General features: G+C 38.6%; 2 protein-coding genes across 2 annotated transcripts; one reads left to right on the top strand and one right to left on the bottom strand.

Moving 5' to 3' along the window:
• Positions 1-979: 979 nt before the first annotated feature.
• psmb11a (proteasome 20S subunit beta 11a) lies at positions 980-3,298 on the bottom strand. The gene is made up of 2 exons (XM_079877111.1): positions 3,172-3,298; positions 980-2,199 (listed from the first exon to the last, which is right to left on the bottom strand). Exons 1-2 carry the CDS (start codon positions 3,253-3,255, stop codon positions 1,033-1,035), a joined length of 1,251 nt encoding a protein of 416 aa, XP_079733237.1. The 5' UTR covers positions 3,256-3,298; the 3' UTR covers positions 980-1,032.
• prmt5 (protein arginine methyltransferase 5) lies at positions 3,229-21,758 on the top strand. The gene is made up of 16 exons (XM_079877110.1): positions 3,229-3,398; positions 10,931-11,049; positions 13,530-13,615; positions 13,958-14,092; positions 15,095-15,207; positions 15,405-15,454; positions 15,553-15,716; positions 15,789-15,950; positions 16,056-16,133; positions 17,700-17,758; positions 17,873-17,995; positions 18,559-18,734; positions 18,817-19,020; positions 19,124-19,234; positions 19,640-19,704; positions 21,036-21,758. Exons 1-16 carry the CDS (start codon positions 3,301-3,303, stop codon positions 21,186-21,188), a joined length of 1,896 nt encoding a protein of 631 aa, XP_079733236.1. The 5' UTR covers positions 3,229-3,300; the 3' UTR covers positions 21,189-21,758.
• The last annotated feature ends 67 nt before the right edge of the window (positions 21,759-21,825 follow it).

Raw genomic sequence — 21,825 nt, 5'->3', positions numbered from 1 at the left:
TGTTGCTGAATTCAGAACCGCATTACACTCTCACTATTTTTGCCATATAGGCCTGGTTTCACAGACAGATCTTAGATTAAGCTAGGATTACCTTAGTTCAATTAGGACATTTAAGTATCTTTTATAAATGTGCCTTAGAAAAACAAAACATTACTGGTGCACATCTTGAGACCAAACATATTTTAAGATAGCTTTTAGTTATTTAAGTCTAGGACTAGCTTTAAGCCTTGTCTGTGAAACCAGGGGTTAAAGATATGGGGAAAAATAGTTCGATTAGTAGTTTGCGGTTCCGATTCATCATGTGTGAACAAATTTAATAATTTATTAAGTAAATATTTGATATATAATAATTTTATTAAATTTATTCTTAAGTTTTTCTACAATTCACCCCAAAACAGGCTTAAAATAATGATTGTTATAACACATTCATGGAGAAAAGAAAAAACAATATTAGTGTCAATGCTTGGGTCTCCAGATAAAAAATTGTGGACTATAATTTTGGACTATGAAATGGTTTATTATTTTTTATCTATTTACTCAAAAGGTTGGTAATTTTCAAACTGATTGTTTCATTGATTTGTAATTTTCTCAAATTATTACTGAATGACTTTAACTTCCATACAAGGCAACATTTATTGCAAGTACATTGTCAATTATTGTAAATGGACTAAATTTGTTGACTTTAATGAAATTGGTGAATAATATTGATTTAAAATACAAAATCAATCCATTCTTAGTCAACAACATCAAGGAGAATCCAATGTTTTTATGATTACAATTGTTTGTCTGAAAAAAAATGCAGTGTATTGATAAAATATTTTATTAATTTGGTTTAAATAAAAAGTTTATGAGAACTAGCTTTCTCTGTGCATTTTGAATTGTTTTTATGTTCTGTCAAGTAAACCACCTGAAATTGTTCTACTAACGACTGCTATTTCAGTCCATCACATTCACCATGTCTTTTTGTTTTTCCACCTTTTGAGTTCCTATCTACAATGTACTGAATATATATCACCTTCCCTTTCAACCAGCTCACCCCACTGTTTTCTGTCTCTCTTTCTCCCTCTCCCTGATCTTCTCCTTCTCTCTCTCCCTCTCTCTGTAGTACTCCTCCTTCAGATCTTCTCTGTCTCTGCGTCTGCAGCCATGGGCAGTGATGTGGAAAAGGTCTACATTATTCCCAGAGTAGGCATCCCAGTGAGTGGCTCTGAAAACAGCCTCCCGGGCCAGTGCCACCGCCTCATCCACAGTCATTCCCCATTTCCAACCATCATCAAGCACGGCGTATGCATAGGGTGACCCTGAGCCCACTGATATTAGTTCTCCTCTCAGTTGCAGGCCATCACTGCAAACATAGCACACCCTGGGACCAGACCGTCCTCCAAAAGTAGACAGAACATTTTTTGTATTTTGATTTAAAACAGTTGCATGAGTGTCCTTCAAGATATCCTCTTGTTCAATTATTGAGGCCATTTTCTCACTACCTAGAGCAGATTCAACTGAAATTGCAGTGGTATCCTGTTCCATTGCTTCCTTAACATCTGCCACTTTCATGCTAGACCGTAGGGTTTCCTGGCGTATCTGAGTTTCTTCTCCATCCCATCCACATAGAGTAGCTGCCACACACACATTAGTGCCTTTGAATGGATGAAGCATCATGGAGAGCAGCTTTGCAGCTCCATTGACGCTTAGTCTCCTGCGATGACGAAGCTGGTAAAGCCTCATCTCACGGGTGAGGATCCGTTCCCATAGCATACAATCGGCACCACTGCCCGATGTGTTGACCACCAGGTGAGAGTGGATGGGCATAATCTTCTGACTTATCGGACAGCAAATTAGACCCTTACAGCTGGCGCGAGTGTCTGCAGCGGCTATCACGCCATCCTGAAATATAAAACCCAAAGTCGTTGTACCATGTGATAGCTGAAAGGGTTGCTGATGAGGTGACAGACATGAGAAAGTAGAAGAGAGAAGATTTGGGGCCTTGCTTTTTCTGCTGTTCTGCTGAGGGGGGGAAAGAAAATGAAAAGGACTGTCTCTGTCAAACTCAAACGGTGTCTTCCACATGTATCCCATCTCATTTGGTAGATAAGTGCACGGGCTGCTGTCATCCAGGGTCTCCAGGAAATCACAAACGTCCTGAAGAGCCATTTTTCCTTTTAGTGAGAAAATAGCTAGTAAGTTGGTGCAATGTTGAGCCTAGGAAGAAGCGCAAACAAAAAAGACCCTTCTGAGACCAGTGATTTATATAGGAGGTGGAGAGTATTCACATTCTTATGTACATAAGCATGCCCTTGTGATGTCTCAGCAAAAATCTTTGCTACCCTTTTTATCTGATATGCTTCTGTGGTCATCATTGAGGCACAACACTGAAGCGACTCTTCAAACATAATCATAAAAGTGCTGATGAGCTCAGTCTGTTATTCATACACATACAAAAGCTCAAATGCAAATCTCACAAAATTTTCTCAAAAAGGTTTACGAGGAGTAGACTTAAACCAAGTGGATTACAACACTGAATTCAAATGAAATGACTTGTGTATAGTATGGCAATCAGATTTAATAATACATATTTAATCTAAGTAGTATAAAGTGGATTCTGGTTTCGTAATCTAGTTTGTTATCTGATTTTTTTTTTTGATTTTGTTTTGGCTAATAGTTCTGAATGACCGATAACTTAACTAGCCAGTTTGTCTGTTGGTGAATAAAAAAGTGAATTTCACATCCCCTGTGGTAAGTGGTTAGTTAGTGATGTGAATAACTAATTTAATATTATGTTTTGAAGAGTTACTCAACTTAAGGCAATAGTAAAGCCCTCAAATAGGCCTATTCTTTTATCTGTAAAATTCCAGTGCAAAATCCATTTGGGATACGACGGGTTCAATCTGGAAAGTGTTCAATTCAATTAAAATAATGCGTCGTTGCCGTGGTTATATCCTCAGTTTATAATGATAATCCTGTTGTATTAAAAACAAGCTGATTATTACATAAACGACGCAATCCCTTAAAACTAATTAAACATTATCTCAAAATTACTGGAGCAAATTCAAGTTCGCCTCTTTCTAGTCTGCTGCATCACGTCTGTAGTGTCTGTCTGCCTCGTAGCCTGACCTCGTTCTGATTCTAAAGTCTCGCGAGAGTCGTATGAGAAAGAGAAACTGCGATTCAGACCATCACCATTTTGGATCCACCGCCGCATGGTTGTTTGAGTGCAGGCGCGCTTGTTTTGAGCCAACATGACTTCAGTTTCTCCATAGTCCTCTATCAGTTTAATTTTCCCTCCCATCCAGTCTCCTAACGATGGCGTCCGGCAGTGCAGGTAGCAGGGTCTCCTGCGGGAGAGATTTGAGTTGTGTTCCCGAAGTGGCGGATACCCTCGCCGCGGTCGCCAAATTAGGGTAAGCAAGGGGAGCTTTCGGAGCAGTAACTAAGAAAACATATTTCAGAATTGAACCTATATGAAGTGAAGTGTGTTCAGTTGAAGTTCACTCGGCTAGGTCTCTGCACGTGATGCACATGAGCATTTGCTAGCTTAGCGGCTTCCAGATCTGCACACATGAGTCTGCACATCATTTTTGCCAGTAACGTATGGCTTTCTTTTGAAACCTTTATGGATATCTCTAGAATAAGTATTAAAAATTAAATAAGTTCGCCTTATTATTTAATAGATGTTTTTGAATGGACTTATTCAATCGTGTTGATGTGACGTTCGTTTTCCAGCGCAATTGTGGCAGAAGTATTATTGAATGCTGCTTCAGTTCATTTGTTATTTAAAGTGGAGGTGATTGTATATGGAGGACCAGGAGTGCTAAAATGAAGAATCAATTTTTCTCAAATTAATAATTCAAACATAAAAATGTATATAAATAAATCACTTTTAAATGGACAAATTAATAGACATTTTTAAAGTTGTTTATTTGATTCGTGTTTTTAAATGTATTGTAATAAAACAATAAATAAATAAATAAATAAACATTTTAAATGTATAAATAAATAGACAAATTTAAAATAGTTTATTTAATTCATGTTTTTAAACGTAGATTAATAAAACAATAAAAAGCACATTAATAAATCATTTTAAATGCACATGTTAAATCGCTTTATTTTTTTTAAAGCATTTGGCAAACCTTTTCTCTCTCTATTTCCAAGATGCTTTTCTTTGTCGTTTTCCCAAATGCTTTTATTTATCCGTTTGTCAATCGAGTTAAAAAAAAAAATGCCATTGGACAGTACACACGTGGGAGCAACCAATCAACTTTCGCCTCAATTTGAAGCGCTGAACAGTATCTTCCACTTGTATATATAATATAACACGCACTGTCTGTCATTGGACAGTTAGAGAAACTATACGTCATTACAGCGGGAGTTTGAAGACGGGTTCGAGGTAGACTGTAAAAAATAGGTTCGAGCGACGCTAAATGTCCGTTGAAGGATTGTGGATTATTTGTTAGCTTTAGCTGATTTCTGCGAAAGAAATTGTCCTCTCAATTATCATTTCGTATATAGAAGAGTTTCACAGTTGAGGGAAGACGTTGCAAACGCAGCGGATAATTGTGGTTGTACAAAAAATGGGAAGGATTTGTGTTATGTTTGATGCACTAGCGGCGCTAGGATTTTGATTGTAGGTGGGCCTCCAGAAAACTGGATGGGCCAGTTAAAATAAGCCAAAAAAAAAAAAAAAAGCCGGGTTCCCCTTCATCTCCGTTTCAGCGCTTTTCTGCAGCACTAAGGACAGCGACTCAGTAGCCTACCTGAATTTAAAGGGATAGTTCACTTTGAAATTAAATTTTGGTATGTTTTAGCTTACCTCAAGGGCATCCAAGATGTAGGTGTCTTTTTTTTTCCGCAGTAGTTTCAATTTTGATATTTTTAGGTCAAACCGTTCTTGTCTGACAGTCATATCATGCAGGTCTATGGTCACCCCCTCAAAGAGCATGCACAGAGTCCAAATTAAAACAATTCCCCATCGTCCAAATTAAACAATTCCCCATCGTAAGTACACATTGATGGCCTAAGACACGAAACGAGCGGTTTGTGTGAGAAATTAACAGTATTTATATCGTTTTTGCCTCTTATAACACAGCCACGTCCAAGTGATCTGAGGGCGCGGGCGCTTCCTTCTGTGTGACGTGTACGCAGACTGGTGCATAGATTTATATACACTAGATTTCGCATTAAAGACATTCGTTCCAATGAACTGCCGTAGCCAAGGCGACATCTAGTGTATATATCTATACACTAAACACACTTCTCTGCATATCTTCAGACGAAATCAAGATATCTGACAAAACAATGAAGATATTTTACAAACCAACTGCCAGGGACGTGCAAATAGTTCCTCAGAGGCAGGCGCCAGGGCTCAAAAGTAAAAAACAATCACTATAATTAAATTTATATAATTCAAATTCATCGCCATCTCCGTAGTGAACGCGCCTATAGAGAGAAATGCACTTCATGGATTACATAATCAGAGAGTAGCAGCCTATTTCTTTTCGGTTTAAATTGTTAAAAAGACATTTCAAGCTTTCTTATGATATATTTCATGTCTGTGAGGCATACACTGAGTTTCGGTTCAATTCATGATGAGATGCGCTCCAGTTCAAGAGCAATGCAAATGACCGCGCCGGCGCCATGTCATGATTATATTGTCTGCTATTTGCTTCTTATTTATTAAATACAGGCAATTGGTTGATTAAAAAAATTATTAAAATTAAGATACAATTTATACAAAACGAAATTTACTTCAAAGAAAGGCTTTCTACAAAGCAAAACTTAATGAAGTGGTCAAAATCATGTCTGACCCGCTCCATGTCTCTCGATATATTGCGCATCCTATCTTACTCGTGCTGGTCACTTTTCATAATCAACATAGATGAAAAAAAAAAAAACATTATAATATTTGAACAAATATGAAACTAAATGCGCTTATTTAATAGCTACAATGCATATAGTAGGCCTACAGACTCTCTATTTGTACAAATTGCTGCATATTCATTTTATTCTGAATTTTGCACACATTTGTTGTTGAAAGGCATTTGTTTGTGCATACTATAGTAAAACATATCTGCAACATTTATCAAGTTCACTGATAATTGTGCATGCATTTATTAATTATTATCTTAATGAATAATGTGACAAGGACAAGCATGTAAACTGCGTTGTTTGTTTAGAATGGAATGGATCGCAAATGGATCCGAATGAAGAAACATACAAAACCATAGTAGAAAATGGGTGGGCTCGGACCTAAAATGGGTGGGCCCAGGCCCACCTGGGCCCAATGCTGGCGCCGCGGCTGGTTTGATGAGGCACAGAGTGTCATTCAACGACTGAGTCCCTCGGACTGTTGTAGCCGTCACGCTATTGTACTTCCAAGCATTCTTGAACAACACCAGTCGTTGGGTGTAACGTTACCAGCAGAAGAGACGGCAAGATGTATTGGTGTGTCGCTAAGGACAGTCCGATGAAAACTTGCACATGATGGTTTAAGTCATAGACTGTAAAAAAATATGGACGACGCCCCTTCGCTCTCTTCCATTGGTGAGAAGTGAAGCAGCCAGTGTCCCAATATGGCGCTGACATCTTGGAGTTTGAGTCTGCGCACTGTGCGCAGTAGCGATTTCGGGACCAGACCTGCGCAGTAGTGAGCAGGAAGTAAAGCCGCGAAATCAAGGCCCCGCCCTCAATCTCGGTGTGAAATAATTAATTATAGAAATTTAGATATTAAATTTAAAGCTCCAATCTCCTCAGTCCTCAGATCCCGAAAAAAAGTCTGTTGGTGCTTCAGTGACTACTTCGCTCAGAGAACCTGTCAATCAAAACTGTCAATCATGACGTCACACCACCGTTTTTATAGCATCAAATAACTAACTAAAAACAAACTTATTTTAAAAACAAACACTTGAACTTACATCAGCGTGATAAAAACTACAGTAAATGACAGAAACCACCTTCGGAAAAAAGATATTTGAAGTGTAATTAAATTGTTTAGTTGGTCTCAAGTCCCGTTGAATAACACGGGGAGGCGGGGTTTATGACCTATACTAGGACCAGTCACCGGGGGGCGATCGAGACGTTTTGGCTTCACTTTTCAGGGCTTGTGCGGCACGCTTGGTTTAAGTTATGTAAAAGAAAATGTTGTGTCAATGTTTCCAGAAAGAATAGCCTCCCATGCCTTGAACGGCCTGCACGCGTTAACTACAGCGGTCAATCGCATGACTGCCTTTATAGTATTATATAGAGCATGTAGACACATTAGGCTGGAAATTTACTACAGTTAAGTTGGTTACGTGAAGGGGGGAAGCTCTCGAATGTATGCGAGTGCTTTAAAGGGCAGTGAAGTCGGAATTTGTTAAAATATTGTAATTGTATTATGTAAAACTTTTGTGTGATACCTTACTATGATTAAAACATGCATTGTTTTTAGGAAACGTGACTTGAACACCTCCATTACAAATGAGGAGTTGGATAGAATATTGGCGGAAATACACCACAGATACCCCAATGCTGGCTACAAGATGATCTTGGGACACATAAGATCCAGGCAACTGCGTATACAAAGTAGGAAATGTAGCAAATATTAGCATTTTAATCATCTAATGTCTCATCCAGGTTTGAAATGAACCGATTTAAGGACGTCTTAGGACGGCCCGACACCGACGTTACAGTGTACCAGCTCCCAACAGTGTGTGGAACATTGATGGGAATCATAAACTTATTCGGTTGGTGTGAGCTGATGAGTTGAATCAGGTGTGTTTGATTTGGGAGACAAAGAAAAGGTGCAGTGTTGGGGGTCCTCCAGGACAGGTTTGAGAACCACTGCGCGATGTCATGCATTTTTTAAGCCAAAACATTTTTTGTCACATAGCGCAAACATCTCCTCACCATCCGCTAGCTGCCTGTCCCCTGAACACACTGTAAAAAAACGCTGTCTCTGCAGACACCCCAGGCTCCACAAAAACAAACTGGGCTAACCCCCACCACAAAATATAACAAACTGTTCCAGCCAATAACCAACAAGAAATATTTGGGGGTGGGGTTTGGGGGGTTAGTGCGCGGATGAGGAGGAGGGAGGGTCGAGCTAGCCTCCGTTTTGTTTGACATTAGGTGTGTTCGACATCGGCTGCGGCTGGATGTAACCGATCGGCGAGAGTAGCCGCGTGCAGACGGGGAGGAGCTGCAAACGGAGACGTGAAGTCGGACACTTTCTAGTTCCCGTAGTGACCGTTCACGTGGTGTTTGCATACTTTACCACAGCTGAAGTGAAATAAATGCAATATTTGCCAAATAATACACAGATGTTTCTGAGACATTTTCATTCAATACTTTATGTACTGCTTCATACAGCATCTGTTTGAACAAGAATAAAGTTCAACATAAGCTACTATCAATGAAGTGGAGTCAATGTTTTTTAATCAGTTTTAATTTGACAAACATGACACAATATAACACCGCAACTACATGAAAAAAGTGTTTGCTGTTATAAAAAACTGATTTGTGAGCTTTAGAGGAATTAAATGTGGTCGAATAAACACGAAACACACGTGATCGTTGTCATGCGGTGAATCCGGCCAATCGTGGAACAGCTGTCGTCATCAGCCCTCGTGCAGCCGCTCTTGAGAAGCTGCGCTGGCTGAGTTCTCTGGCTACTCTCGAATCGCTCACACGGTACTTTGATGGCACACGTCACAGTCACGTGGCGTTGGCGCTGTATCAAGTCGACAAAATTTCTAACCGGCATGCACTGCTTCAAGTCAGCCGCCGATCGGTCTGCGCAGAGCTGCATGAAGTCGAACAAGCCTAATACTTTAAACGTCAACAAGAAGTGACATCACCCAACATCACTTAGAGCAGCTTTAATGGATAATAATGTCTAGGGTCACACATAATCTGCACTTACAGACCTAAATATAATCCTTTACACATGTCTACAAAATAAAATTCCCATCAGTCACAAAGTTTTATTTATTAAATATTTTGTTTTGTTTTATGTTTTCAGCTACCAATTATGGTGTAATAGTCTTAAATTCTGATAGATCTGAAAGAATACACCATTTTCCGTGCCTGGTTCTTTCTGCAAAAAAAAATACAAAAAAGTCTGCATTTTTGATCTTGCCCTACTTGTTGACCACTACTTTTGTAGACATGTGTAAAGGATTATATTTAGGTCTGTAAGTGCAGATTCTGTGTGACCCTAGACATTAGCAACATTATCCATTATCTTTACCAAAGAAATGCTTGACACCAACCGAATAAGTTTATGATTCCCATCAATGTTCCACACACTGTTGGGAGCTGGTACACTGTAACGTCGGCGTCGGGCCGTCCTAAGGCATCCTTAAATCTGTTCATTTCAAACCTGGATGAGACATTAGATGATTAATATGTTAATATTTGCTACATTTCCTACTTTGTATACGCAGTTGCCTGGATCTTATGTGTCCCAAGATCATCTTGTAGCCAGCATTGGGGTATCTGTGGTGTATTTCCGCCAATATTCTATCCAACTCCTCATTCGTAATGGAGGTGTTCAAGTCACGTTTCCTAAAAACAATGCATGTTTTAATCATAGTAAAGTATCACACAAAAGTTTTACATAATACAATTGTATTATAATATTTTAACAAATTCCGACTTCACTGCCATTTAAAGCACTCGCATACATTCAAGAGTTTCCCCCCTTCACGTAACCAACTTAACTGTAGTAAATTTCCAGCCTAATGTGTCTACATGCTCTATATAATACTATAAAGTCAGTCATGCGATTGACCGCTGTAGTTAACGCGTGCAGGCCGTTCAAGGCATAGGAGGCTATTCTTTCTGGAAACATTGACACAACAATTTCTTTTACATACCTTAAACCATCATGTGCAAGTTTTCGTTGGACTGTCCTTTTCTGCTGGTACATCCAACGACTGGTGGTGTTCAGGAACGCTTGGAAGTACAATAGCGTGACGGCTACAACAGTCCAAGGGACTCAGTCGTTGAATGACACTCTGTGCCTCATCAAACATAACACAAATCCTTCCATTTTTTGTACAACCACAATTATCCGCTGCGTTTGCAACGTCTTCCCTCAACTGTGAAACTCTTCTATACAAAATGATAATTGAGAGGACAATTTCTTTCGCAGAAATCAGCTAAAGCTAACAAACCATCCACAATCCCTCTCCAAACACGTTCAGATTCAACGGACATCTTTGCGTCGCTCGAACCGTCTTCAAAAAGAGTAGGAGAGTTTAACCCCGGCATCCTGGCCAAATTTGCTTGTTGGCCTCTGTCCATCATGGCCTCCTAATCATCCCCTGATTGGGGGATATACACTGATTGGCTTCATCACTCTGTCTCCTCTCCACCAATAAGCTGGTGTGTGGTGGGCGTTCTGATGCATTATGACTGCCGTCACATCATCCATGGTGGTTGAGGAGATTCCCCCCTTCTAAGTAAAGCGCTTTGAGTGCTGAGAAATGCGCTATATAAATGTAACTTATTATTATTATTATTATTATTATTAAACCACTTATTACATTTTTTTATCCATTTCTAATTTTAATATCTGGATTATTCCATAAGATGGCTTTGTGGGGGGAAAGGTGAATAGAGATGCATGCATTATATTAAAAAGTCTGACCTCATCGTCTGATGGGGAGAGGTTGGAATGACTGATGATCATTTAACAGTTGAATAACACCAATGATTTATCCCTCTATTTATGAACTTAAATTTTTTGTGTGTGATGCCAAACAAGCTTTGTGTTTCTGAATTGAAAAATATATACTTTGATTCCTAAGCAAAGATCCATAAAGTCCAAAACAACATTTGAAGACCTCTCCCCATTGAAGACTTTTGCCATTAACTTTAAACATAAAATGCAGCCAATATCTGTTTTCTTTGTGTGCCTGTTTGTCTAAATACATGTCATTCTGTCCTATAGCTTTGATTTCCTGTGCATGCCGTTGTTCCACCCGCGGTTCCGTCGGGAGTTTGAACTGGACCCTGCTAAGTCACGACCCGGAGCCCAAACTCGTTCTGACCTGCTGTTATGTGGCAGAGGTGAGATATAAAGAAACTATTGCATGAGTAAATATTTACATGCATTTTTTTAGAAACTTTCTTAAAGTGGTCATGTCATAACTTAGAAATTTTCTTGATATATGAAAGATGGATATCCATGTACACATATATCAATTATGTATATCAGGGTTCACTCGGTCCTGGAGGGCCGCTGTCCTGCAGAGTTTAGCTCCAACCAGCTCCAACACACCTGTTTGAAAGTTTCTAGTATGCCTAATGAGACCTTGATTAGCTGGTTCAGGTGTGTTTAATTGGGGCTGGAGCTAAACTCTGCAGGACAGCGGCCCTCCAGGACCGAGATTGGTGAACCCTGATGTATATCATAGATATCAATCAATGAAAACATATTGTAACTTTCAGGACTCAAAAACATCTGCATGATAACAGTAAAATGCGGGCCAGTGATGCATCACAAAAGTTTATCATTTCCATGTGTTTTTAAGCCTTGCCAATTTAAATATTCAAGTGCAAGAAGACACGAAAGAGAACTCAATTCTATAGTGTGAGTAGTTTTGTGTGCACGCACATCCGAAGCACGTGCCCAAAAAGCCACTTCTCAGACAGCTTCCAAATGCAAAATTGAGCTCTTTCATGTCGTCTTGCCGGTCTCGGCGAGTATCCTAGTAAAAGGAGTCTGTTATATCTTAAATGAATCTAAACAGTTGAGAAATAAAACGCATGTGTAACAGTATATTGGATCCATGCAGCTCTTAAAGTGACAGCAGCCCAATAAACCTCCTGCTGTCTTTGCTTTAAAAAAAAAAAAAAACACTCGCTGCTCTTAACTTAATAACTTTTGTAACCTTAATAAGAATTAATCTATATATAATGTATACAGTGAAGACTATTCTGTGCTATTTTACATTTGATTATTTTTCCCTACCTGAAAATTACTGTTAGACTTAACTGGAAACATGAAAAACAGTGTTTATTTTATTTGTTTGTTTGTTCTATTGTATTTGTGCTATTGCTTGTAATTTGATTATTTGTCCTTATTTTATTACTGACAGTTTACTTGTCTTTAACAATATTTGAAATTTAGGCTTGAAATTTAGAGTTAAGGCTTGTAGTTTTTGGGTGTCACACAACCTTATAAGACTATGGGTCAAAAACAATGAAGACAATAACTAGGCCTTTTTAATTTATGTATTACTTTTTTGTGGTGGAGCCAGTGAACATTTTGTCAGGACAAGTAAAAATGTTGGGCTTAAGGCCATTGCACACCGAGTCCGAAATTCGCATCCGAATTTTTCAGACGTTAAAAAATAAATACGACCTCACGTTATGTCAATCACGCTTGCACACTGCCTCCGTAACTTTCGTCCGTAATAAAAATATTCGGATTGGGTTAGATTTTCTGCGTTTTTCGCATCCACAGGCAGCGTTTTGAGAGGATTTTTGACTATTCAGAGCCACCGTACAAGCGAACGACAATATATATAAACCACTCCTTTCAATTTGATCGAAATTTCGGATCGATTAAGGAGTGATTGAGCAGCCAATTCGAATACTAATGTATTATTTGGTTAAAAAAAAATAAAGCCTGTAGGCTACAGCTGTTCTGTCTGCCCAGTGCTTCCGCCGGCCGGCCGGCCGTGTGTGTGTATATGTGTGTGTGTGTCCATACCTTAAGACATACTGCTAGTCTCTGTTCAGGATGGATTGGGTCACGATAATTGGTGGTCTTCTTTTTAATATGTGGCTCCAGTATCGCTAGCAAATCGTCAAACTGTTCTACTGACATTCTGAAGTAAATTTTGAATCGCTCGGGATAATTTCATAACTCCTTAATTAGGAGGTGAAACTCTCCTTCCTCTCGGCGCAAAGTCAGAATTGGATGGACCCAATATTTCCTCTTTCTTTTCTTTTTAAGAAGAGACGGCAACAAAATCATCCTCACTGCTTGACGAATCCATTTTGTATTGTTTGCGTTTTTTTTCAGCAAATGTGTAAAAAATACGCATCGGGCTCAGTGTGCAAGGTTTCTGTGCGTGACGAATTTTTAGGATGACGAACACGAAAAAACGCATATGAAAAATTCGGACTCAGTGTGCAATGGCCTTTAGTGTTGTGCCCTGGCGGTGAAGTCACATTTCACATTCAAAGAGAGACTTAAAAGTGATCTATTCTATTTTAAGGGTCAAAAAGAGGTTGGAAAACAGTCATGAAACCTAAATCATGACTATTTTTGCCACAAAAACCTTAACTAGCTTTTAAGCGAACCTCAGGGGACAAAATAATAGGAATAAAGATGTGTGATAAGACCCCTTTAATGTCAGTTTCTCATTAAGTTCCTTTTTAAGAAATTAAAGCTTGAATAACTAACATGTTCTACATTTATCCATGATGCTCTGTGTAATTACATTTACAGAGTTACATGCACTTAGACATTATGATTAAATCTTTGTAATAATACGATTCTTAAGAATGTAATAAGAATAACATTCTTTCTTCATTAGATTGGAACACACTTATCGTGGGAAAGCTGTCCTCCTGGATTGAGACAGACTCAGAGTTGACCACAGAGCGCAGGAATTCAGAAGCAGTATGTTCACACTGTCTTCTGTTTATTATTATTTTGTAATTATCTGTATGTTTGAGGTCCTTATATATAATTTTTTTATTTAAACATTCCTCATCTAATCTGAATTCATTAGGCAGATATTAATTTGCTGTAACCTACTGTTGTCATAAATTACGTGTACAATATCTTGACCCGATTGGGCTCCTTCAAACAGACTGCAGTATTATTGTAGATGTAATCAAGAGTCGGATGCAAACGAGGACCATTTATTGGAGATCTGCCCAACAGAGAGGAAGCTAAGCAGATTTGTTGATTATTTTGATGTGATCTCTCCTTCTAATGTCTTTTGTGCCCTTGCTGCAGGCGGTGGTACAGGAGCTCAATTTCTGTGCTTATCTCGGGCTGCCAGCTTTCATGATCCCCCTAAGGGGTCCGCACTATGCCAACCTGGCTCGAATCCTGCTCAACCACATCCACACAGGACATCACTCTTGCATGGTAATGGCAGTCTGTAGCATAGAATGAAAACAAATATGCTCCGAAACACACCATTATTCTTTTATGTATACACCCTTGGCCTATGATTTACACACAATCTTCGTTCTGGCTGCTTCCCTTTTTTTCACTGATGGAAATTTAATTAGTGGTGTGAATAGACCAATTATCATTTTTGCTTGCTGCCCATCTGTTATTTAAAATAATACTATATGCATTATCCATAAAGGTCAAGGGATAAGATCCTTTTGCAATACTTAAAGAGGCTGTCAGATTTACACATTCATGTGCTTAATTGTATAAAAAAATTAAATGTTAAGAACTTAAAGTGCCGTCTAAATCCAAATAATTGATTTTATAAGTCAAAAATCGGCTGTTTGTAATTTGAAACACTGTCTTTTAAGCGCAGTGCTTATGGACACTGAATAAACATTAAGATTTGATGTAATTGCCAGAAATCATCATGTGTAGACCAACAAAATTAAGGCATTCGGTTTCAAATAAATGCTGTTTATTTGAACTTCCTATTCATAGAAGAATCCTGAAAAGTGTATCACTGTTTCCACAAAACTATAAAGCAGCACAACTGTTTTCAAAATTTTGATGATAATAAGAAATGTCAAATCAGCATATTAGAATTGTGATTTAATTCTGCATATCATACCATTTTTGATTAATTGACTGCATTAATTGTTTATGATTTGTAATGCTAGTCTAAATGCTATTAATTCCACACTTCGTGTACATTCAGGACAGACATTTTCCTGTCATGCTTGCTTATTAGAAAGTAAGTCATTAGAAACATTTGTTCAAAATACGAAGACAACCTCTGTTCCAATAAGGACACAGTATCAACTCAATTATAATGCTAAGCCTCTTGTGATGCATCAGTGTGCAAGCAGAAACAAATCCATTGGGTTTTTCTCAGTTGGTTGCTTTTTTATTGTGTGTAATGCTGCTTTCTTAGTTGATTAGGAATAAATTGGTTTGTTTTTAATTACATAGTTTTGGATACGAGTTCCACTGTTGGCTACTGAGGACACGCGTGAAGATCTCATTGAGAACGAGCCATCTAAACCAATAGACGATGGCAGCAATGATGAGAAGACCTGGGGATGGTGAGACAGCTAAAACAAAGCCATTTGTTCAATTAAAAGTAGATATTAAGTTATCTAATGAAACATCCCATCGAGGATGACTGTGACAGTCTCTCCTAGTCTATATTTGGGTCTGCTCTGTAATTAAATCACTCGGTTGCATGAAGTACAAAGCAATCTTCGGCCTCTGTTCATTTCATTTCCCGTTTCCTCTTCAGGTGGCACTCATTCAGAACACTCTGTGACTATAACAAGAGGATTTGCCTCGGTAAGAGCATAAAAGCTCAAATGTCCAGTGCTTATAATTGTCTATTAAAAATGAAGCTGTGAATGCAAACACTCAGTTTTTTTGTCTTCTGTGTGAAGCAATTGAGATCGGAGAAGACCTGCCATCTGACACGGTGGTCGACAAGTGGCTTGGAGAGCCGATCAAAGCAGCCATTCTCCCCACCAGCATATTTTTAACCAATAAAAAAGGATTTCCGGTCCTTTCAAAAGCCCACCAGCGAGTTCTTTTCCGCCTCTTCAAGGTAAATGTTACCAATATTATGTCACATTCATTAGATTCAGTGCGGTTATCTAACTATCTAAGGTCTCCTCAGCTGGAGGCTCAGTTTATTTTCACAGGGGCGAACCGCCACAGTGAGAAAGACTTGCGCTCGTATCTGCAGTATCTAGAGTACCTCAACCAAAACCGTCCAGCACCTAATGCCTATGAGCTGTTCGCCAAAGGCTATGAAGATTACCTACAGTCACCACTGCAGGTGCGTCTGCCAAAGCGTAAACCTTTTGCCTTGTGCGTTTTTTTAGCACAATATTGATTCTTTTGGTTTTGATTATACTAATGTGATGCCTGATTGTTTTATCAGCCTTTAATGGACAATTTGGAATCACAGACGTATGAAGTTTTTGAAAAGGATCCGATCAAATATTCTCAGTACCAACAGGTGAGTTAAAAGGACTTGCTAATAGAAAGCAGAATCTTATCATCAGTTGATCACCAGTTAGTCATTTTCATTAGAGCTATTTGTTGCATCATTAGATCTTATATTAAATTATCAATAAAATGGACAAAAAAATTCCATGGACATGCATTGAAGGAGGGAACTCAGCCATACATGATCATCACAATATAATAGTGTTGAGGAGGAATATTTTTATTTGGGGTTGTAAGGAAACACCCGAGCAACTACATAGAAATGTTAAAAACATTCAGAGCACCTTAGCAATTACATACACTACCGTTCACAAGTTTGGGGGCAGTATTCTATTTTTAAGAAGCTAACTTTTATTCAGCAAGGACACAATAAAATCTTCAAAAGTGGCAGTTAAGACTTTTGCATTGTTACAAAAGAAATTCTATTTTTTAAAAAATCATCAAAGAATCCTGAAAAAAAATTATCTCAGTTTAACTGTTTAACACTGATAACACTGATAATAAGAAATGTTTCTTGAGCTCCAAACCATATTAGCATATTAGAATGATTTCTTAAGGATCATGTGACAATGACTACGTTTACATGCAGCCAATAACCCGTTCAAAACCGGAATATTAGCAATAACCCGGTCGTGCACGGCTATGTAAACACCGGCAAAAACCCGAATATGCTCATATCCCGGTTTTTAAAAACCCGAATATGATCCCTGGGGTACCCCTTTTCTAACCCGAATATTTGGTCATGTAAACGCGTATCGGCATATCCCCATCAAAAGGAACATTTATTTGTGTTCTGCGCATGTTCTATTCGCAAGGAATCTTGGTCTTTTGAGTAGAGACGGCGCATACAGAAACCCACGTGCAGTATACCGGAAGTAAACAATAAGTAGAGGTAAACATGGCGAGACGCAGCACAGCACCACACTTTTGGAGCGAGGAGGAAAGCGCAAACAAAGGCGATCGCTATCTTCCCCGAACTATTCATTATCTGCGTGCTGCTGCTGTTGGTGTTGTCTTTGGATACAGGAAGAAGAATCGGAAATGACGCATATTGCGTCTTAAGGTTGTCCGTACGTCCAGACGCTAACCGTGCGTCGCCGTTTACATCGGGATATTGCCAATTGATTACAAATTCCATGTATACAGGAGTAACTCTCTGCTCACGCATGTAAACGGGTTATTCCGAATGTTTCAGAAACCCAAATAGTGACCTTAACCCGACCATAACCCGAATATTGACAGCTTGTAAACGTAGAAGACTGGAGTAATTAAGCTGAAAATTCAGTTTTGCAATCACAGGAATAAATTACAATTTATAATATATTAAAATAGAAAAAGGTTATTTTAAATTGTAATAATGTTTGATCAAATAAATGCAGTTTTGGTGAACAAGACCTTTTCTTTCAGAAACAAAATCCTGACCTTAACTTGACCTTAATGACCTTAAACTTGTGAACAGTTGTGAACCAGCACCCTTCGTTGTAGCGATGGAAAGGCACCACTTGAGAAAACAAAAATGTAGCGTGAACTGTTGTTACTACCACTGTTAATTGTGGTGAATTATCTTTTCTGACAGGCTGTATATAGATGTCTGCTAGACAGAGTTCCTGAAGAGCAGATGGAAACCAATGTACAGTAAGTGACTTCACACAGTACCAGGTGTCCCCTTTGTCAGTTCTTAATTAACTAAAATTGCAGAGATTTGATGTTTGCTTGGCAGACTATGTCAGCGCTGAGTTTTCCTTTCAGGATTTTGATGGTACTAGGTGCAGGTCGTGGTCCACTGGTAAACGCCTCACTTCGTGCTGCAAACCAGGCTAAGAGGAAGTTGCGCGTATATGCTGTTGAGAAGAACCCTAATGCTGTAGTCACGTAAGTAACTTAACACTGAAGTGTGACACTTCTTCCTTTCTCCCTTTCTTTTAACAATAAAATACTAGAATTACAGATTTTTTTATGTTTTTGAAAGAAATCTCACCAAGGCTGTATTTATTTGATCAAAAATGCAATAAAAACAGAAATATTGTGAAGTATGATTACAATTTAAAAGAGCTGCTTTTTCTATTTTTAACATTATTTCAAAATGATTATTTTCCTGTGAAGCTTTACATTTTCAGCTGCCATTACTCCAGTCTTCAGTGTCACATGATCTCAAATTATATGTATTTTTTTTACTATTTACTTTTAGATTACTTCTATTTCTTGAATTCATTAACCTTTTTAGAATAAGCAAATGTGATGTTTGCTTTAAAGGTGACGTGTTTTTTTTTGTTTGTTTGTTTTTTTTTTGCAAAATTAAAAATTGTAGAAGTTGTACAGAAATTAGACACTTCAACTTCAACCCAGTATGCAGTCAAAGATAAAATAATGGGATTTCAAATGCAATAATTTCCATGGAAATCAGCAGAGCTTTGTTTTCCCCTTCACTTTCTCAGGCTGGAGAACTGGAAATTTGAGGAGTGGGGTGATCAAGTGACTGTTGTGTCATGTGACATGAGGGAATGGACGGCTCCAGAGAAAGCAGATATCATTGTGAGCGAGCTTTTAGGGTCATTCGGGGACAATGAGCTTTCACCCGAGTGCCTTGATGGAGCACAGCACTTCCTCAAAGGTTTGGGATGATATCAATTTTGTCTTTGTTTCAATTCGCCCTATTTTACATCTCTTGATCAGCTTTCTTTTTTTTCTCCTAGATGGTGGCGTAAGCATTCCCTGCTCCTACACGTCTTTCCTGGCTCCGTTGTCCTCATCTAAACTATATAATGAAGTCAGAGGCTGTCGGGAACGGGACAAAGACCCAGAGTGTCATTTTGAGACACCGTATGTTGTCAGACTACACAACTTCCACCAACTTGCAGACCCCAAGCCTTGCTTCACCTTCATACACCCTACCACAGGTATGAGATCATGCAGAGACAGACATATAGATGACAAGAAGACCAACCTCTAGTTTCTTTCTTTTCTATTGAGCCTTTAACTCTTGGTTTATATCCTGCACAGATATGAATAATAACCGGTATCAATGTCTACGATTCTCCGTGGGATGTAATTCAGTGCTTCACGGCTTTGCTGGATACTTCGAGGCCACACTCTACAAAGATGTCACACTCAGTAAGTCTCATGTAGTAGCAGTGTTTGTGGCACACCGGGTCAGTTTAAAGGCCCATTTCACAATGTAAGGCTTGCGTTGTTCATTCACACTTGCTGCATGACCAGACTATTCATATTTAAACAAAAGGTAACTTCTGGGTTACCACATTGAGTATTTTAATGGCCACAAATTGACATGGTTATTGGGAGAGGGCAATTAAGAGTCATTGCCTTATTAACTTGATCGCCATTAAAATCTAATTTACATGAGGGTGGATCACATTTACATCCAAATGGTTATTAATCTACACAGAATGCATCAAACTGTAGCTATAAAGTGTTTAAATTGTATCAAGTCAGATTTACTGAACAAAAGTGCTGTTAGTGTGGTACTTTCAACATCTTAATATCTCTTCATCTTTGCAGGTATAAAACCTGAAACACACTCTCCTGGGATGTTCTCCTGGTTCCCCATCCTGTTCCCTTTGAAAGTAAGTGCAAGACAGTAGACCTTTTTTCTACACTTTGTTTTTTGTTTTGTTTTTTACAAAATGAAATGCAAGCATACATTACTGTTCAAATCTTTGGGTTCAGTAAGATTTTTATAGAAAGAAATGAATACTTTTATTTAGCAAGGAAGTATTAAAATGATCTAAACTGACAGTAAAGACATTTACAATGTTAATACAATGTTATGCACTGTTTATGCTTTTGAACTTTCTATTCATCAAAGCATGCCTATTCATCATTTCCATTCGTCGCTATGCGCTTTGGTATGCTTTCTCTTAAATGTATGCATGCCATGCTACCTTAAAATTTTTCATTTTTCACATAGCTTCATCTTAGCAGTCAGTTTATCTTTATAATTGACTTTTATCTAAGGGTCTGTTTACACCTGGCCACTTCATGTGTTTTCTGTGATTGGATAGCTATCCGATCGTGAAAAGACCAGTTGTAAAAGCCCTCCGAAACGCATTCGAGACGGATTTGAATCCGATCGCTCAAACCACTTCAGGAGGTGGTCTGGGCCACATTCCAGATGAACAGATACATCTGGTTGTTGAAACCACACATGTAAATTTTACTTCTCCCAAAAATGCTAAAAAATAAACGTGTGAGAGCGTGTTATAGCCAGATATGACGACGCTACTGTAACACACATCGCTGCAGATGAGCATCAAGCCAAGCCAACGTGCAAATTAGCGCAAATCAAAGTGAAAGTAATTTGCAGACGCTTAACGCACAATCATCTTCATTAAAAGTAAAGAACCAAAATTATCTTACAGGGCTGTTGCTCCTCTCTCTTATTGCGGTCTTTGATTTTGAAATTTTAGCTGATGATCAATAAAATGCAGCTCATATCTGTTGCTTTCGCTGACGTGCACTCCATTAAATCTGCATATAGCGCGGGAATTGAAGATCAGATTTATTTCCGTTTTGCAAAAACACATTTATGTGACCAGGTGTAAATGGAATCGTTTTGATATATCAGATAGCTATCCGATCTGAGAAAACGCATGAAGTGGCCAGGTGTAAACAGCCCCTTTCTGTACAGTTACACTGATAATGTATTATTAATGCTGCTGTGTTTCATCTCAGTCCTCCATTGCTATCTAAACCATCACACAATGTATGCATTTTCTTGTAATACCATTTGGTAAGAAAGTGCGTCATGGACATAAATACAATTAGAACTTTCGGTTTGGAGCCAGCTGTCAAAGCGTGGCAGTTTATCAACTCCACAGTTAATGCGCTAAAGCGTACAGTCACATTGGGAATGTAATCCTAACACCTATTTCTTTCCCTCTCTCTCCCCGTGCAGCAGCCGATCCCGCTGTCCTGCGGTGATAATGTGAGCGTGAGGTTCTGGAGGTGTAACAATGGAAAGAAGGTCTGGTATGAATGGGCTGTGACCGAGCCTACATGCTCCGCCATTCACAACCCCGCCGGGCGCTCTTACACCATCGGCCTGTAGCAAGACTCCCACACTGACATCTACTCGCACATGGGGTTACACTGACTTATTGTTCGTTTTTTTCTGTTTATCAACTTTTTGATTTTCAGTCAAGTGGCAGGTTTAAATATCTTGTTTCAAGGGCCCAACTACACTCACAGAGATCGTTCTACATGACAGCGATGTATCTTTGGTCATTTCTGTAATGTTTATAATGATGGAAATTAAAACTGCACTTACGAGGTATCCTTTAAAGCAAAGTGCTATTGTCATGGTGCTCTTTCTTAGTTCAAACACCAGAATTTAAGAGTATTTGGCACTTATTAACAAAAACATCTGTTAGTTTTTGAAGACTATTATTTTCTAGAGCTGATTATGTGAGTCAGGCAGTCTATTTTGACATTGTACATCAGCCATATTTCCCTATTGCCCACCAATGCCCCATGGTTAGAACAATCATAGTATGATGTCCCCAGTCAGGCCATGTTAGGAAACCTATTCCATACTTTTATACTGTTTTGTTTTTTTCCTGATAACATCTTACAACATGAATAATAATAAATAAAAATTATACAAAAAGATGTGATGATCTTTCTCTTTGTTATAATTGTCCCGCCTCAAACTCAAGCCATTGGTTGAGCCCGAGTTATTTTTGTAT

This window comes from Squalius cephalus (assembly GCF_949319135.1).
Source record: "Squalius cephalus genome assembly, chromosome: 7".
In the NCBI taxonomy this organism is placed as follows: domain Eukaryota; kingdom Metazoa; phylum Chordata; class Actinopteri; order Cypriniformes; family Leuciscidae; genus Squalius; species Squalius cephalus.
The sequence above is the reverse complement of the archived record's forward strand: the minus strand, read 5'-3'. Positions and strand labels throughout refer to the sequence as shown.

Excerpts from the sequence above, each read along its gene's own strand:
- psmb11a (XM_079877111.1), bottom strand. The coding sequence starts at position 3,255 with ATGGAGAAACTGAAGTCATGTTGGCTCAAAACAAGCGCGCCTGCACTC. Across the intron at positions 2,200-3,171 it reads GTGGATCCAAAATGGTGATG|GCTCAACATTGCACCAACTT; the intron begins GTCTGAATCGCA and ends GCTTCTTCCTAG.
- prmt5 (XM_079877110.1), top strand. The coding sequence starts at position 3,301 with ATGGCGTCCGGCAGTGCAGGTAGCAGGGTCTCCTGCGGGAGAGATTTG. Across the intron at positions 15,208-15,404 it reads GATGAGAAGACCTGGGGATG|GTGGCACTCATTCAGAACAC; the intron begins GTGAGACAGCTA and ends TTTCCTCTTCAG. Across the intron at positions 19,705-21,035 it reads CCATCCTGTTCCCTTTGAAA|CAGCCGATCCCGCTGTCCTG; the intron begins GTAAGTGCAAGA and ends CTCCCCGTGCAG.